Raw genomic sequence first — 20,101 nt, forward strand, 5'->3', positions numbered from 1 at the left:
GTTTATGTAGTTAGAGTAATTAAGTATTTAGTAAGGGTTGGGGCTCCCTGCTGTCTATACACCTCCACATGCAGAACACCAAAAAACGGAGAAACGTTTAAATGGCGGAAAATGCAACCACCAATCAATGGATGCGTCTAAAAACAAGCACTGTTGTGCCGATTCTTTGTTCTTAGAAATATTCACGAAACTTATTCTATAAAATAATCTGTTGATGGATAGACAGTAGAAAAGGAACATTCTGTGAGTTAAAAAGTATAACAAACGTATTTAATTTCAAGTACATTATTGTATATCAACAAATTAAAATCATAAAAAAATAAAATAAATAAATACATACACTTGTAACTCTTCTAGCAACTCTTAGAAAAATAGCTAGAGGAGATAAGAGACATCTAGAGGACATTGAGCATGTGACACATTCATTTAGAATACTGTTTCGCTTCTCAATAAGCAAAAGAGAGCAATTCAGGAACAAATACAGTCCCCACAATACATTAACACATGCACTGTATAAGCACCAAAAGTTAATGTATAACTGAGGAACCAACAGGTCAGCCCCAAAAATCAATGCTATTGGATCCAACTTATTGTAAAAAGAGTTCAACTTCAATTAGCAGGCGGGCGCAGAATTCTGTGTGATGATCCACTGTGAAACTTTTTGCAATTTTTTTCAGTGTTAAAAAGTCTGAAGCAATGAGAATGGAAGTGACCAAATTACTGATTCCATAGTCTCTATTAAAACGAAAATAGTTCTCCGTGATTTGCAGAATGTTAGGTCTAAGATACAGGCTGTAAAGGTGATTATATTATGAGGTTTCCCCACGGTTCAGCCATCAACAGATTATTTTATAAAGTGAATATTTATAAGAATAACTAATTGGCAGAACAGTGTTTGTTTAGACAGTCGTTTCTGTGAAAAATCTATAAAACTTGGGACTGTCTTTGGAAATTAGAGACAGTTGGCAAATATGTTATTTCTTCTTCGGGCAATAGGAGACCAACTATAACCAATCAGCGGTCACTGATTAGTGTTGTAATGTTGTACTAAAGGAAGCCTCAAAGTTAGCTGTAAATTCAAGAATGACCCAAAGGGACCAGGGTCTCTCTTACTCAAATTGACAGTCCTCCCTTGACAGTATGTAAATCTATGTCCCTGTATGTAGAGATTAAACATACAGGGTTGTAGAATTATAATCCATTTCATGATCATACGAACCTACCACAGCATTCATTAGAAGTAATGGCTTATGTAGTTGGAGCTGTTTCCCCATCTTCTGTCATTTCATCCGAAAAGACACAAGTCTGCTTTACAAATAAGCCCTATTGATGGATTATGTATGCGAGATGCCAACAAAGATATGTGTTTAATAAATACAATAATAACGTACTCGATTAGATTAAGGGGGAATTTAGTTAGCTGCGATATTCCTCAGTACGCCGCGGCTGCGGAGTGTTACCGTTACTACAATAAAAATATCTGCTAATTTTTCCTTGCACCTCTATGGGACGCGAGTGAAAACGAGCGGATATTTCTGCAAAAATATCCGCCGCAATTTGTCTGCGGAATGCCCGCGAGACACTTTGCGGCTAATTAAATTCCCCCCTAAGAATAAAACGAGTTCATATTTTAACCACCAAATCTAAAAGTTATTCTCATCACAAAGACAGAAAATACAAACCTGCCAATGTTGGAAACATTTCCAGGGACCCTGCTGCTGGACAGATGATTTTGTACACGTTATGTGCAGGACACACTACATAAGAGCGCTACACCTAACCACCGAGATTTAATCTGTTATCATCATCTTAATTTATTTATGTAGCGCCACTGATTCTGCAGCGCTGTACAGAGAACTCATTCACATCAGTCCCTGCCCCATTGGAGCTTACAGTCTAAATTCCCTAACACACCCACAGACAGAAAGAGTGAGACTAGGGTTGATTTTGATAGCAGCCAATTAACTTACTAGTATGTTTTTGGAGTGTGGGAGGAAACCGGAGCACCCGGAGGAAACCCATGCAAACACAGGGAGAACATCCAAACTCCTCACAGATAAGGCCATGGTCAGGAATTGAACTCATGACATCAGCGCTGTGAGGCAGAAGTGCTAACCACTAAGCCACCGTGCTTCCCTATATCATATAACTATAATTATATAGCTTTGGAAATAATCATCCTTAATACATAAATCTGACAGGACTACATACAACCAACAACCGAAGCAAAAAGAGTAGTACAGGTCAATTTAAAAGCAGGGACATTTTTGGGGTTAAATATTAAAAAACTGGGACTGTAAACCTGTTGATCTTTGTGTAAAATAATATCCGTTACAAATAGGCGAAACAATAGCTATTAACTGTCCCATTATCAAGGCACAGTGTGGGTTTGTCCATGGAAATGTTTTGTCCTGGATGTGTCCCTATATTTCATTATTTATACAGTTCACTTTCATTTATTCTGTCTATAAAATGCAATCTTTGCTATCCATCCTCACACTCCAGATATATATTAAATGCACAAATATGACATTATTGCTTGGGGCAGTGAACTTGTCAACATGGAGACTAGCACACTGCGTCTGCTTTGACTTTTCATCACTGAGGAGACACGCTTATATGCATCTGTCCAGCAGCAAAGCATTCTGGGGAATTCAATTGTTCAATCAAATGTTAGTAACTTTAGGTGACACTAGAAAGTGTTCCAACAGCTAAACCTTGTGTGTTTGTCACCACTGTTTTATTTTTGGGTGACACATGCTCCTCATACATGAGTATGTGTCATAGGATGAGATTTGTACCTGTAGGAGACAATTAGGTGACGTTTTGTTTTGCATTTGCTCTTTTCTTATTCTTGGACATTTTCCCTCATTTAGATTCCACTAGCGGAGATGGAAGGATTATCCCTGACTTCAGATATTCTGTCCGAAAAGTCCTGGTCCTTAGCCCTAACGGACGACTCACTGCCAGATGACATCGTATTTAGTGTTCTCGAATCAAAAGTATTCATATTTTTTATTTTTAATATATATATAATTCAGATTTTGACTAACAATTGGTTACAATTTTCTAAAAAAAAAAATAATTAAGCGACTTTGTGAGGAAAAATAATTTCCTTTACAATTGCACCTAGAGGTACCTCAGTATGCCAATGGTGTGGTACATTGTGTCTTTACAGTCCTCTCACCATGGCTGAGATCAGGAACAGAGCTATACCTTTACTTAGTTGAGGATAAGACAGTAGCAGTCAAGCTCAGAGTTCCATAGATTTACTAAAGGTTCTAAAAGGAAAAATGGAGGTTTTGCCCACAGCAACCAATCAGATTCTACCTATCATTTATCCAGTACATTCTAGGAAATGATAGCTAGAATTTGATTAGTTGCTATGGGCAGCACCTCCACTTTCCCTTTTTAGAAGTTTTAATAAATCTACCCATTATGTTTGTCCCCAGGCTCACTTCACTAATATGTATTGTGCAAGTTGTCAGAATTCTCCTATATTGACTAAATTCACTTACCAGGGAACATTTGCTAATATTTTATAATATTTCATTTGTGACTAGGCACTGAACCACAGTAACCAATCAGTAATTAGCTTGTCTGTCTAGTGCAAGTGAAATAATGAAAGTGTCTGCACTCTGCTTAAGTGGAAATGTAGCACTTAGGGGGGGGGGGAGTTCAATTAGAATCAGAAGCGTCTCAGGAACATTCCAGAGACTCTTCGCGTTGGAGATTTTGACAGAAATTTCCGCTCATTTTTCCTCTACCGTAATTGTCAGCAATATCTGCGGAGCGATATCCGTGCACATCGCCAACAATTGGATTCCCCCCCTTAATGTTAGTAAGTGAGCCCTAATGTTTAGGATAGTTTCCACCTTTTTTGGCGTTAGTATACATTTATTGCACAGTCTGTGAGTTTTTTTTTTGTTTTTTTTTATTAAAATTCTGGAGTCCCATTTGACATTTCTGAGATAACTGCTTTTTCCAGCATCAAGCCCATTTTGGCATATTAAGAGTACATTAAAGAATATTTAAGGAAGGATTATTAATAAATGAAATGCAAGTAACAAGTGACATTGTGTGGGGGTTAGCACAGCGTTTACAAGCAACAGCAGTGAACATGTGATAAGATTATTAATAGGTCATCGGTTCATATTTTAAAGAAAGTATTACTTGTGTTATTGCTGCTTTTCAGTTGATTTTTTTTGTGTCGTTCAGGTTGCTACAATAAACTGCTTTAGAAATAGTGTAGCCTAGCTAGGTCAGTACTTAGTATTCTTCATTATTAATTTTACATGCAGATGTTTATTCCTGTCATCCAATCATATGTCTAGATTTATATCTTCCTAGATGTTTCATATTTCATGCCCATTGGTTCTCTAACATGTAATAATTGTAATGTAAACAGCTCATTTCATAGGGCCTTTTATCTTCTATAGTCAGACAGTAGTAACAGTAATGTGTATCTAAGGAATTGAGATCTTGAGAGATTACAAATAGTTCCTGTTTGATTTTTGTTATCGGATTTAGCATTCTGTATATCTGATAATAGTTTATTATTTAACTAGAACAAATTAAAATTGGGAATGGACAATGGGGTATACAAAAAAATCATGAAAAGAAGATACTGGGGAAGATATTACAACTGTAAGACACAATGTAATATGGTACCAAAATACCATATAAATGTCCACAAATATTCACATTCTTAAAAGTCGGGACAGGCACAGCATGGATCAAGGGCAAGTATATGACAGGTGATAACTATAAATATAGCAGGTAACATACGTGGGAAGTCTTAGCAGATAATCTATTGATCTAAGTCTTTTTGTTTCCTAATCAGCAGCATGTAGACACCATGCCATAATTTTACCAGTTATTTGACCATGCCTCTTGTTCCAGCTACTTTTCTTATACCTGTATTGTAGTGGCCGGACCATACATTATCCAACTAAGAGAGTACGTTTTCAAAGTGCAGCAATTTTTAGCTCCTAATGTTTTGACAATGTCCAGTAGCTTTTTTTCTCATAGGCCATAATCTTATTACCCTAAAGGCTAGGGTTAGCATAGGCTAGTGCACATTTTTGCTCAAATGCTAAAAACCAAAACATGTCCCTAATCCACAATTTGCCACTATAGAGATCATATCTATCTCTTTACGATTGAAATGACAGGATGCAAATTCAGCAAATGTAAGGTTTAATAATACAATTATGAATTGTCAGGTCCCGTGCTCCTGGAGCTGTAATTGGCCATAGTGTGCCATTTGCTAGAAGCAACACCTCCTGCATTGCTAAGGACGCTAGAAACGGCCCTGCCCATTACAAGGAGCAATGTACAATGTCAACATTAAAATGTCCTTTCCTGTCGTCATCATATAGACCCACTAAACTTATCCCAATGCAATCTGGTTGGACTAATATGCAATATGTGTGCACAGCACGCGTTTGACAAGCAAATACGTTTTACACTAAAACATAAAATATTAGGAAAACACATAGAGGCCTATTTATCAAACACAAAGCCACGTGGAACAATCTGGTTTCGGCAACTTTAGATACAGGGTCTATTTAAGCCTAACACAAACTAACATAGTATACAGCAGTCCCCATAATTGTCAATGGGGTCTGCAGTCTGGAGCATTTTATCAAGCTCCAAATAAAACAGGTTTTTGTAGCTAGAGCCAAAATGCCATTTCAGGATCAATAGCATCTATAGACTACAACATCCCGGCAGGTTGTACTATGATCACGCGCAATAAACAAGCTGTGAAAGAAGTGTTAATGAGCTACGGTCATCACCAGGACAGCCTCTTATGGGATGCGCTGTCCCCATATGGCTGTAGTGGTAAATTGGTCCATTAAGTCATCTGTCATCTCTGCAAATAGCGGCGATGACAGATGTTACTTAATGGAAATGCAAATAATGTTAAATAGGCCTCATAGTTTTAATAGTATCATCAAAACCACAATAAAAATAAAAGTAATAATGCAATATGAATGTAAACTTACTATGTGCTATGGAGGTATACGTTTGCGTGTGTTATATGTTTATTATGCATACATGACTAGTGACTTTTTAATAAATTGTAAAGGATGACTATTCCCCTGACCAGAGAGCTGCCCAGAGATATCAGATAAGCTCCCTTTTTTTTATTTTGGTAGTAGAGGCCGTGCCTCATGTGAAAGGTTCACTTCTAAAAAAAAAGTTCTGTTCTTTTCTTTTCTTCTTTTCTCTTCTCTTTTCTTCTCATATCTAACAACTTATATAAAAAGTTGTGATTTTCTGCTGACTGTGTCATTTAAAGATCTTTGTGACATCCAGGAATATTTCTAGTCATTATTGCCAACATTTTCCAAACCACTGTATAAGTGGGGCACAGCGACTTAGCTTAATAAGAAAAGATGATTCTCTCCTCAGATACAGATTCCTGGCAAAAATCCAGAATGTGTCTGTGCACATTTTGAAGTAGGTTTTCTAAAGCTTCTAAAAGGAATAATGGAGCTATTGCCCATAGCAGCCAATCAGATTCCATCTATCATTTTCTAGAATGTACAAGATGAATGGTAGCTGGAATCTGATTGGTTGCTATGGGCAATGCCTCCATTTTCCTACCCCTTTGCACCAAAGAGACCCCATTTTTGCAGTATGTCTCATAAATCACCAATTATATATTAGTAAGTTCAAAGGAAGAAATTAATATTTAGTTAATCACATAGTTAATACAAGCAATCTACATGTCTTAGATGTTATTAATTTCTAATTAACAATGTAGATGAATAAAGAAATGGGCAGGAAATAAGTTGGGAGAGGTAGATGAGGAAACTGGACTTTATCGATGGATGATAGCTATAATAGATTAGGGGTAGATTAGTGCCAGATATTCATGAATTTTGTACATGTGGGAGAGATTTCACCAGTAGTGCACGGCTTCATGTGAATAAGCATGTACATGTGACCGCAAGTGTCTATACAGCAGTGGACCGGATGATATATTGTTTCAGGGTAAGAGACACTGGGCTTGATTCATTAAGGAAAGTTCAGCAAAAGTAAGTAAATAAGGCAAAACCATGTTGCATTGGAGGGGGAGGTAAATATAAAATGTGATGGCAGATTTATATTTGACGTAGGACATTGCCTAGATCAACTTTACATTTCAGTGTACAAATAAGCTATCAAGTATTTGTGTGCTACATGAATAAACAGGCAGTATTTTCCTTATGTGCAAAATAATAAACTAATTTTCACCCCTTGCACTGCAACATGGTTTTGTCCAGAAAACTTGAGCAAGAAAACTTACTCAATTTTTTGCTTAACTTTCCTTAATAAATCAGCCCCAGCGTCATCACCAGTGTTCACGACACGGCCTATTAGTACCTCTAATTTATACGTTTCATCCACAGGGAGGATAAAGGAGCGACGACCTTTACGTTTTGCAAATTATATTTATATTGCATTGTGCTCAGACAGGTGGGAGCAAAAAAAAAGCTTGGGGAAGACAGCAAGGAAGCAAATTTTCTCTTCCTCCCAGAGATGGAAACTATCTATTTTATAATAAAAAAGGACAGTAAGAAAGTTTACTCATTAGGTTATGTCAGGAAATGAAATCCAACGTATCATAACAGCATCCATTATCAAATTGAGTATGTTTCCAACAGATCTCAGGGGGTAAATGTATCAAGCTGAGAGTTATCCGGCGTGTTTGAAAAGTGGAGATGTTGCCTATAGCAACCAATCAGATTCTAGCTTTCATGTTGTAGAATGTACTAAATAAATAATAGCTAGAATCTGATTGGTTTTTCAAACCCGCCAGAAAACTCTCAGCTTGATACATTTACCCCCAGATGTGACATGTCGTTTGATACTTTCTCCATGGAATAGATGAAGCCTTCTTTGTTAAGCAGTCAGGGTATGTCTCGGTATTTCCCCTTTTCCAGTATTATGCCTTAAGACAACGCGCTTCCGCGGTTACGTTTCCAAGTGCACTTAGTGAAGGATTGGATCGGGTCACCTAGCGGGAATATCACTGGGTTTTCTGGCATTTAAAAACCTAAAAGACCTTTAATTATGAATTGATCCTGAATCCAGAAATCTTGTGCTCATCATGGACAGTGACCACGAATAAAAATATGTTCCTCTTTCAAAACAACCTATAGAACATAATGAGAAGAAGAAGTAGGCATTGCATGCAAACAATGAGGTGTCAAATACCAACGCTATATTGATTATAACAGAAAAGGACAATTCCAAATTTTGCCCCACCACAATTGACTTCTACTTTTACTCCCACTGGGGCACATAACCATTTAATATGTATTTTTTAAGTATTGAATGTCTCAGTTAAAGTGGTTATCAATCCTTTCAATGCAGTAAATGAAGTAGATAAAGTACACCACTTCTCTAAATGTGTGGTCACTAAATGGGCTTTAATGAAGAGCTAAAGGCAGGAAAATGTAACAATTAAGAACAAGGATATGTCCCAACGTCAGTGGAAAAGAAGTGGTCCTGTAGGGTGGATAAGGCTATTGAATTCCCCTGATGTAAAAGATCTCCCAAAAAATACACCCTTCTTTTTCCAAATGAATACTCTGCCCATAATTGGTCCTCAGGGAAACTTGGGGTTACCAAAAAAAATCTGGGTCATATGAGAATTCTGAGTTTTAAGCTGATTCTATAACTGAAGCTGCAGCAATTATATTTGTATTGGTCACCCGAATTGCTCACCACCTTTATCCGCAAGTACTCCAAGGGATCTCCAAGATTTTAAAGATGAAACCAGCTTTATGGCCTGTGGTTTATACATGGCAATTCTAAATCCTGATAAGCAACCAAATCTATCCAATGTCTATTACACAACACTAACAGGGTCTTTTTGGCATTGTGTAATAGACACAACTTTTAATCCACGTCTCAACACTTTTTTTCACATTTTTCCTGCTATAGTTTAATATTTTGCTTAAGAGACCTATAAGACTACGCGGAAATGTTTTTAAACAATGAAATAAAGTATTGAATATATTTTAATAATAAGCACAGGGAACCTAAGAGTGCCCCTGCTATAAGGGAATTGTTCCTTCTATATTCTGTATTTGTGATTTACTCTCTTTGGGTGCTTCTCCTGCCACATATATGAAGATAATATATCGAATTATATATGAGACATTGATTGAGCGGGTGTTTCACAGTACAAATTAAAGATATAATGAGTTCTGTGCGGCTGTCCATCAAAATAAGTCTACTATCTTGTGCATGTCAGGCCAGATTTATCCCCACTTGGGGGTAAATTTATCAAGCTGCGAGTTTCTGGCGGGTTTGAAAAGTGGAGATTTTGCCTATAGCAACCAATCAGATTTTAGTTATCATTTATTTAGTACATTCTACAAAATGACAGCTAGAATCTGATTGGTTGCTATAGGCAACATCTCCACTTTTCAAACCCGCCAGAAACTCTCAGCTTGATACATTTGCCCCCTGCTCTTGTGCTTCCCTTTCTTACAAGTCAGCACTATATGGGCTTCCAGAAGCTCAGGAGGTGGCTTTTTACCATCTAGTAAACAGAATTTATCCAGACCCGGGTTTTGATTTGGGGTCTTTCATTAAACTCAAAATATCTTCTTCACTTATCCTTTATATTCTTTCTAAATTCAGGGGATGGCCGTAGAAGATCACTGTTCTGCAAGAAGGAAAAAATCTTGGTGTAAATCTGGCAGATAACACCAACGTCATATAGAGCAAAGGAAAGGTCAACTTGATTATAATAAGGGGCATATACTGTATTAAGGGCTTGTCAGGACTCCTAATCAGGACTATATAGCATACATATATCGGTTTTCTTGCTACAAGTGAATCATGAGTCCTCCAATGGAAGTTCTGAATCCTCCAATGGTGCTTTCCTAAAGTTTCCCGTTTAAGATCCCCTCAGTTCACAATTATTTCATGACCTGTTCGGAGCCCGAGCTTTGATGAGTCAACGTGATTGCAGTTTTGTGACAATAAATCAAAATGCTTATTCTAACCCTTTTTAGTGAAAACAACTTTAGATATGATAACGTCTCTAATAGTCGTTTTAAATATATAGTGAGCCTATTCAGAATTTGGGAAATGACAATCCTAGAATACATTAAATGTACTGGAGAGACAATGGAGCATTATCTCTTAGTAGAATGTGATGTTCTCCAGTAACCAACAAGGTCTAACTATTTCATCCATGATTTACCTAATATTTGTCATAGCAATTGCTACTTAATGGTACTGAGTTGTCCTATTCAACTCATGTTGCAGCATTTCTTTCCTGACAGTAGGGATGTCGTCCAGGATGACAATGCCCCATCCACAGACCACGTGTGGTTGCACAATGGTTTCATGGGCACTTATATTATCCATATATTATCCATATGTCATGGTGTTCCCAGTCTCAAGATCTGGTCCCCATCAAGCATGTATAGAATACTGTTTGCTTTTGAGTGATTAACAAAGCTAAGTCTGATTGCTATGATGGAAATGATCATCACAGAGGTGTATATGGTAGCATAGCACAACACGAAAACTACAATGTCAACTATGTTAATTAACTTCAAGGGCATTGTGCCACTTGGTATTTCCTCACTCAGAACCTTTTTGCTAAAGGAAAGACAGAAAGGAGGCCACTTATTATAGTCTCAAAAACCAAAAAGATTCATGATCACATACATACACACTTACCCACCCTCAGCCTCCAGCAGTACTGGAGGGTAATCGTAAGGAAATCTGCAAAGATCTGGGACTTTACTCCCGAAATTTCAATTCTATGGTATCTTGCAGCTCCCAAAACAGGCTCCTTGAAGCCATAACCATGACACCAAACTTCAACATCCCTTGGAGAGTCATTGCTCTCCAGTTTGAGGTGGGGGGTCCAATGGGCTCTATCCATTAATATTTATAAATGTTCAAAGTCAGGAACATATTCCAGAAACAAGTCAAGACGTATTTGTCTAAATAAGGAATAATCACCGAGATATATTTCATCTTAAGATCATTTCTTCTGGATTGATTGTCTAGATTTTCTGTAAACTCATGGAATTTGCACTGCAAACCCAATACCATGTTGCCTAGATTAAGATGCAAACCAATCAATGCCTCCTAATTCTTCGAGTTACCCTTTCCACTATGGCTGAGACCTCCGCTGCCTCTACTTAGATAGATTTAGTAGAACTATGATAGCCATTTACTTACAGCGTTGTGTAATGTAATTATGCACCAGTCCCAAACGTCCCAAACAAAATTTATGACAAAAGTGTGTCTAGAATGTTCACCGAGGTCAGAATTGTGGGTGCGGTAATCGGAGCTTTCAGGTTAAGCGGCCATCTTGGATTGTGGCATACATGCACCCCTAGATCGTTCTTAAAGGGTAACACAAAGCAAAAATTATTTGGGGGTAACTCCTGGTACTTGAAATGGAACTTCTGCTGGAAATCAGTTGTTAACAACCCAAAAATACAATGTTGTTGCTATTTTGACCTTTTTGTCCGAAGCAACAACTGTAACCGTGTAATTTTAACTAGGCAGCTTACGTTTTGAGCAGAGTTACACTTTTTTTTTTTTTTAGCTCTTTTATTTGTTACAAGAGGAAACAGCATGGAAAAGCAAACAACAAGTAAAAATCAACTGTTTTAAGACAACAAGATGTCTCATCTTATATAAAATTTTTATAGTAGAAGGAAGGGGAGGGAAAGAGACAGGAAACAAAGAGGGATAAGGAGGGGTAGGGGGCTGGGGGGGGGTTGGGAAGGACAGGCACGTATATCACCATATCTATTACAAAGGAGATTATAAGCAACATATCTAGAGATTAACAACCTATGAGATAAATAAGAAAATAAAAAGTTGACGGCAAGACATATGGATCTCTTACCCATGGCGCACGATGACCAACCTGGAGGATCCGGCCCAGAGTTTATGTACCATTGGAGGACGAGAGAGCCAAAGGGGGTAAACAGCTACGGCTTTGCTGGAGATACCACGGGGCCCAAACCTTGTCAAAGTTGTAGGATTTATCGTAATGGTAGCATGTAATACTCTCCATGCTTGCGATATGCCAGATGTAGTTCCGTAATTCCTGCATAGAGGGAGGGTTAGGATCTTTCCAGTGTTTAGCTATTAGGGATTTGGCAGCAGCCAGTATGTTGGATATCAGCTTATTGGAAGGGGCGCTCTCATCAGGAATAGGGCGAGAGAGAAGGAACGACCAGCGATCCTTAGTGATCTGCTGTTCAGATACGGAGTTAATGAGTGCCAGGACCATGTTCTAATAAGGGATTATACGGGGGCAGGTCCACCATATATGTAGCATCGTGCCTCTCTGACCACATTCCCACCAACAGCTCGGAGTAGCAGTGGGAAACATTCTAGACAGCCTATTTGGGGTATAGTACCACCTATAGTACAGCTTGTATGCAGTTTCTTTAATAAGTGTGGATATTGAGCTCTTGGCAATCCCCTCTCTGACCTCCTCCCAACAAGACTCATCCGGAGGGGGTCCCAGATAGAGTTACACTTTTAAGAAAGGATTGCCACTTAACTGAGGACCCAGAGCAAGAGATCATCTGTAGGGTCAAGCTTCACAAGTTGTTATCCAGTCAATCATCAACTATGGGTTTAACCACTTAAGTCACTTAAATATGAAAGACCAGTAAGAAAGTCTTTATATTTAGAATTTGAATTGCATAATAATGCAGCATAAAATAACTCTTATTCCTAGGTTTCAGCCTGACAAGTAACTGTATAGTCTTTCTCCTGTGTGTTGAAGGATGAAATAGAATCATTGTTCTTTTAATAACAAGCATGAAGAACCATCAGCCTTATTTCAAAGGGTTTTTATTTGCTTTGGGTGAGACTTTCCATCGTTTGTATTTAGATCTCTTTTTATTAGTTGTTGATAGTAAGCCCAAGAACTGAAATGAATGACTACAATGTTCTATAGATAGAAGCTTAGCGGTGAACTGTCCTCCATGCGTTCTGGGGGGTTTTTGTCTATCATTTGAATTCATCTAATTACTCAGTAATTTGCTTGGAAAGAAATTCTATACAATATATTTATGTTTCTTTGTGAGCATCTTCATTCTTAACATTAGCCATAGGTAAAGTGAATAGACATCTATCCCATTAGTATGATTTCCTATTTTAATTTACTGCATTGTAAGCTGGTGTCGTCACATAAGCAGATAATCAGCCTATTTAATATAGTTTTAATCAACACTATTTCTGCACACAGCATAACATACCCATATTATACCTTTTATTATTTGCCAGCTGTAGATAATAGTAAATGAGAGTTTCAAATGTTGGTGGCACAGTGGTTAGCATTGCTACCTCATAGCGCTGGGGTCATGGATTTGATTCCGACCATGGCCGTATCTGTGTGGAGTTTTTATGTTCTCCCCGTGTTTGTGTGGGTTTCCTCCGGGTGCTTCGTTTTCCTCCCACAGCACTAATAGGTTAATTGGTTTCTGCAAAAAAAGGTGTGTGTTTGTCTTAGGGAATTTAGACTGTAAGCTCTAATGGGAAGGGACTGATGTGAGTGAGTACATACTCTCTACGGCGCTGCGTAATATCATCGGCGCTGTATAAATAAACAATAGTAATACCTCAATGCCTCAGTCTTGTTACGGTAAATATACCAGCAAGAGTTCCTCAGTAAAGTTTATGTTTTAGCAATATTAGGTACTAAGTGAGGCTGGTACATGGCATTTGCTCTACAGGCTACAGAGCGCCAGTTTATAGTTTCTTCATCCGTCCTGTACATGCGATTCTGAGTAATGTTTACACATAAGGTGTTGTATGATGGTGATCCGTATTCTTGGCACATTATTACTCTAGGGTCCTAATAACAAATAATTGATAGAGAGATTATTGGAAGTCTGACAATACAGGGGAGATTCAATTCTAAAATAATCCGCACAAGGTGTCTTCGGAACAGCCACGAGACACCTGGCACGGATTTTTTTACACAGAAATATCCCTCATTTTTGTGCACGCACCATAGAGATGCAAAATGAACAAAAATGAGCAGATATTTTTACCGTATAAACGGTTAACATACTTAGCCGCGATGTTCCTTGGAACATCGCAGCCAATTGAATTCCCCCTTATGTGTTCTAGTCTTGGTCATGTGATATGAAACTCAGACTATGGCTAAAGCTGGGTACACACTACACAGTTTTCAACCAATAATCGGCTAAATCAGCCGACATACGACCGCTCGTTCAAAAGTCGGGTTAGTGTGTGTAGTGACACGATGGTCAAAAGTCTGCCCAAATGGACAATTGTCGCCTCATTTGGTTGGTCGTACCGTTTAATATTTTCGTTCCAATTTCGTTTCCGTTGTGTAGTGTGTATAAACTGCCGACCGATCCACAACAGTGAGTATGAAATTACAGTCATTGCTCACGACAACATGGCTGTAAAAATTGTTAATGTGAAGTCTGCTCTTTCCTTTATCGTGCTAAACATGGCTAGTGTGTATGCAGTCCATGGACCGAGCGATCAGAACATCGATCGCATGTAAAATCGCTCGGCATAAAAAGTTGGTCGAAATTTCTGTAGTGTGTACCCAGCTTAAGGCAGTTGTCTAAAGTAAAGACTATTGTCTTCAGCCAAGTCTCAATCACTAACAATAATCTCTGCTCACTTAGGATGTTACGTGTCCTGGGAAGATAACCAGAATATTTAAAGATCTTTAATTTGTAAGATAAAATATGTCTAAGAAAGGCGTCTGTAAGGATACCATGTTTATCTGGCCCAATTCTACCCACTTAACGCTGGTTGGCCACCCATTGGTGCCATATTATGCCAGGGAAGCCTACCCAGTGCCTTCTAGGGTTCTCATAGTCACTCAGGCAAATGCAGTTCGAAAAGTACAATACATTTATTGTAATGAAAACAATCACCAGAATATTATATACAAAAAGTGAATAAATGCCAGGCAGGTTACCACATTATCTGTCCCTTACTCCACTAGCTAATTGAGTTAGTTACTTGGCTGTCCTGAATTGCAGAATCCAAAACCCATGGATCTCTCTCAGCTGCCTGGTAGAGAACTGCAACTCAACACCAGTCACCTTGCACCTTCCAGGAATGAATCCTCAGAATGAACATCCACAAAACTCCCCCTCTGGAGTGACTCCTTATATCCAGGGTCAAATTCTCACAGTGTTTTCCCCTCCCCGATCAAACCCCTGGCTCTCTCCTTCTTGAACATTGGTTTATGCTGGACTAGAGTTTTGGAGGGGGGGAGTGGAGATGAGCTGTAATTCCACAGGGGCTCCCCTGCCGAGTTCCAGAAAAATGTCTGGACTAGTCCTGTGGAGGACAATGGATACGAATTGGCCTTCCCCACCTTCAAATTTAGCATAGCACTCAGACTCTCCTGAAATTAACCCCTTACACTACTTTGCATATGTCACAGGGTCCCCAGCTGTAGCATACTTCCTGTAGAGAAAGAAGGGGGAGAATGAATGTAGCTACAGCCTGCTCACCTGTATCCTGGAACATGATCCTTACCCTTATCTCACCTGGCTTCACTTTAAGAACAATGAATAACAGCTTCACTGCAATATCAACAATATACAACAAACAATATACATATGTACAATGAGCTACAATGTCCCCTTATCCACATGTAATTAGACACTGCAGTTGTACTCTGGTGAGCTGGGGAACAAAAACAGGGCTATAAAAAGCACACATTGTTATACTCCACTTTTTGTGAGAAATGAGGGACAGGCTGGTTAAGGCGATATCTAACTTGTTTCATCACAGCGTCTTAGATCTAATACTTACATGGAAACGTTCCATATTTATTTATTACTACTAGTGATAGCTATTTAATGAATGAACTTGCATTTTATGTTTTGGTGTCTTATAACTGAACCATATAGGAAAGTGAATCAGCCAGCTTCTCTCTCACTGTATCATGTGTCCCATCTTGTCTTTACAGTGGGCATCATCATTTAAACCCAACCTTAGTCCTGCCCTATCCCCATCTATTTGTTCTTCTAAAGTATGCAAAGTACAATAAGAGAGAGATCACTGACTCCTATAACAGGAGTGAGTATACAGTTTCCTCTCTCGACCAGCGGGATGGGGGGGGGGGGGGATTCTGCAATAGACACAGACACAGACACACTATTCAGCAGACTGATGCTCCAGTATAATATTAAGTATGCAGGTTATTGTTGGTAATTCTTAGTTAGTTATATTGCCCTAGCTATATAATAATCTTTATTCACATTTTTTTCCACTTTTTAGAGAATAGTGAGAGGATTTTAATGAAACGTTTCCTTCTCTTGACATTTTTGTAATTCTAAAAATCTATTTTCATTATAGACCGAATATTCTCCCAAGCAGAAGTCATCAACCTCCAAAGAAAGAAATTTATTAAGCGTAAAAAAGCCGCTGGTTTGCCGAACTCACTCACTGCCAAATGACAGCTACATGTTGCAGACAGGAGGGTCGTGTGCAGAGTGCCAGGCCACCAGGAATCCAGTCTGTCAGAAATCAGGTGCTGAACGAGCGCAACATCAGTCCGATGCTATATAAATTATATCGTCATAAGCTGGGGCAAACGCAGGATTTGTAGAGGGGGGGTTTTCACACCACGCCGCCAGTGGGCGTGGCAAGCATGCATGGGGGCTTGGCTATAATATTAGACAGTGCTCGGCTGCTCTCCAACTCTTGCTATCCCCATAATATACATGAGCAATGCTGCGTGCACTACTGTTAGGTGCACACAGCTCTCCCTTTTCAAGCAGAGTCGTGTGAAGCGGGGGCAGGGTCCATCCACCTCAATTATACAGTGCCCCAGGCTTGGAGGGGGGGGGTTCCAGGCACTAGGAACCCCCCCCCCCTCGGTTTGCTTATGCATAAGCTAGAAAATGTGTCTTCTCATCGTAGTAATGGTGGCGTACAACAGCCATATTTTTCTATTCGGTAAGTCATGTGGCTGCATCTACGCCATTGTACCTGGCTTAGCATTGCAAGGAAGTGACATTTTTTGGAAGTAGAAATGTTTCCTCTAAACTAAAGTATTAAGGACAGGCGCTGCATAAAAGACGCACTAGGTGCACAAAACAGTCTAGGAAAACATGCAGTATTATACGTACTTGGGTGTCAGGCTCAGTATCCACAATGGATCATTGCTGTCTGTGTATCATATACTACTGTAATTTTCATGTATGATCTTTTGCGACACCTTTATAAATAACATCTAATAATAATCATAAATGCCGCACAACACTCTGTCACTTAGTTTTCTTGTCCACTGGTACCTAATGGAACTTCAGATACTGATTAAACACAGTTCTCAGAATTTACAGCAATTAGCGGAGAGGTTTGCTTGTAGCTGGATTGTTAAAATCTTTATCATTACTTACTAAATATAACTTATATTCATACTAATAAGTTACTTCGCTTAAAATAGGTATCACGCAGTCACAATGCATGACATGTTCCATTTATATCTTTGGTTCAGTGACAGAAATACGCCTGTCAAAAAAATGTATAATGTCACCTCAAATTACTTCCCAATATCCCATTGGGACCATACCCTTAGCTCATTCAAAATTTTTCTTTTTCTTCAAGAATTGTGCTTCTGTAACTAAATGTATGTCCTATAAAACTCATAACAATAAAGGTGACTTAGGGGCCATCAAAAAGTCACATTTATGTCATATGAAAATCTGTCCTTCATGTAGAACCTCGATCTGCGGACTCCTGCTAAGATGAGGATATATATATATGCAGTCACTACCCCTGTAATAGACTCTCTTCCAAATTAAACTTTCATTTCTGTACAGAATCGGATGCACAGCAGCTTTGCCTATCATCTATTGTACCAATATTAAACCACCTCTAAACCTACACACAGACTATTGTTAGAATACAGTTTTCTTTGATAAAGTAGGAATATATTAAAACTTAAACCTCTATTGGCTAAACAAGTGGATTTTGGTTGCTGTTGGTTGGGGTTTCTTTGTCAGGCTCATTATTATTGAAAAGCTAAAATTTCTTGTACTTGACCATGCAGTTTGAACATGTTCATTTACCTGATAGAGGTCCTGAGTCATTAAGGAGAGCAAAAGAGAGTAAGTTTTCTCCTGGACAAAACCATGTTACAATGCAAGGGGTGCAAATTAGTTTATTATTTTGCACATACGTTAAATACTGCCTGTTTTTTCATGTAGCACACAAATACTCGATAGCTTTATTTTTACTGAAATTTAAAGTTGATCTAGGACATGCCTTACCCCAACTATAAATCTGTCCCCACATTTTACATTTACCTCCCCCCTCCAATGCAACGTGGTTTTGTCCAGGTTCAAAGTTACTCCTTTTTTAGCTTTTCTCTCCTTAATGACTCAGGCCCAGAGAGTTTAAATTAATTTAATGATGAACTTGGTTTTCCTTTGTCGATTACTATAGTACCAGGGTTTATAAAACCACTAACTTGTCACCTCCGCAGTCACTTATGGGAAAGGAATTACCTAAACTACCATGAAACTCTTTTCCTAAGGAGTTCCTCAAACTTATCCAGTACCAGCTTTACTAGTCAGCGGAGGAAAGTTATATTTTGATGCAATTATAACACAAGTTATACGTAAAACACTTTCTACATTGATTAAAAGACGTAATCAGCGTTTTGGTTGTTAATTGGATTTACTTCTCGCCTTGTAACCTGCTCAGGCTCCAGCTCTCATGTTCAGTCTCCACAGTGTCTACAGGAAGCTGAAACACTGATACCAAAACTCACTGCTCCCCTGCGATCCCCATCTACCCACAAACTGCTACAAAGACAGGTACGTACGTGGGGAGATTAATGCTAATTTTGCTTTATATTCTATCTTCGTATTGTATTGTAAGTAATGCACTTTAGTGTCAATTCTCCAGAACTGTTATAATGCAGTTGTTGCACCCTATAAACTTGACTACCTGTCTCCCTCTAATCCCAAATTGCTGGTGAGATCACTGCCGCGCTTGTTCCTTCCTCCCTGATGGCCACTTTCTACTGTTCTACATTGGCATGAGCAAAGCAATTTGACAATTTCATTGATAATTTCAGTCACTGACTTTGCAAAGGCCATGGAGAGAGAACAAATTGTGGCTTGTGAGCAACACAATTTATTTGAAAAATACCTCAACAAAATGATGAAAATGAAACAAATTTACATTAGAAACAGGTTATTGCGCATTTAAATGATCTTTTTAAGCACCTTTTTCATTTGAACTAATATTGTACGATTTGTAATTTATTTACTTGAAATTAAAACTACTGGTCCAAAACCATAGTACACAATTCACTTCAATGCAGGAGATCCACGCATTTGCTTAAGTTTACAATCTAGATTGTTTTCCTCTTCTTCCTCTTATCCCCAGGTGGCTATCTGCACTGTCTTTTCATGTCATCTTTCTTATTTGTTTCCTATCCCAAAATGATGCTTTGCCAGGAGACATGAGACACGTGTGTGTTTTTCTTTGCATTATCATGTTTGCTTTCTTTTATTTTTTTTGTTGAACAGGCAATATTGGTCTTTACATGGAACACTATGGGGGGAATTCAATTAGCCGTGAGCTGTCTCCGGAATGTCCGTGAGACACTTCCCCGCGGAGACTTGACAGAAATCACTGCTTATTTTTCCTCGCACCCCATAGAGATGTAAGGAGAAATGGGCAGAGATTCTACCTTAATTGATGTCTGCTCGCCACATCCCCGGCAATTGAATTTCCTCATATATAACCTAATGCCAGTCAATGGTAACAAATACAATTACACTTCTGGAGGAGCCAACGCATTGCCATTATGGATAGGGTCAGTTTTATACAGGATGGTGCCCAGCGCAGAGGTAAACGTTGAAGTGCCCCTATTCACATTTTTTTCATTCGGTGGAAAAGATGTCTATACATAAAGGATAAGAACATATACTGAGAACCGCATCAATGATCCAGAAGAGACGTAGCACTGAGCCTCTGTCTACATCTATGAACAGAAAAATTGAATAACAAACACTGTACAGGGCAAATATTGGTTTTGAGAGGTTGGCCAATATTAAAAGTTTTCTTCTAGGTTGTT

The 20,101-nt window shown here is 38.6% G+C and overlaps 1 protein-coding gene and 1 long non-coding RNA gene across 8 annotated transcripts in view; one reads left to right on the top strand and one right to left on the bottom strand.

Annotated features, from left to right (window-relative positions):
- The window catches only part of CACNA1G (calcium voltage-gated channel subunit alpha1 G), a 141,689-nt gene that overhangs the window by 119,653 nt on the left and 1,935 nt on the right, over positions 1 to 20,101 (top strand). For 5 of the 6 annotated variants that reach the window (XM_075177930.1, XM_075177933.1, XM_075177932.1 and 2 more), the window contains 3 exons: positions 2,877 to 3,002; positions 16,363 to 16,537; positions 18,718 to 18,830. In XM_075177930.1, coding sequence (XP_075034031.1) covers positions 2,877 to 3,002; positions 16,363 to 16,537; positions 18,718 to 18,830 — 414 coding nt within the window. The remainder of the gene's footprint in view (positions 1 to 2,876; positions 3,003 to 16,362; positions 16,538 to 18,717; positions 18,831 to 20,101) is intronic. The other variant, XM_075177936.1, reaches the window with a different exon arrangement.
- The window catches only part of LOC142095132 (uncharacterized), a 255,687-nt gene that overhangs the window by 70,926 nt on the left and 164,660 nt on the right, over positions 1 to 20,101 (bottom strand). The window lies entirely within an intron of this gene.

Source organism: Mixophyes fleayi, chromosome 6 (assembly GCF_038048845.1).
Source record: "Mixophyes fleayi isolate aMixFle1 chromosome 6, aMixFle1.hap1, whole genome shotgun sequence".
NCBI lineage: Eukaryota > Metazoa > Chordata > Amphibia > Anura > Limnodynastidae > Mixophyes > Mixophyes fleayi.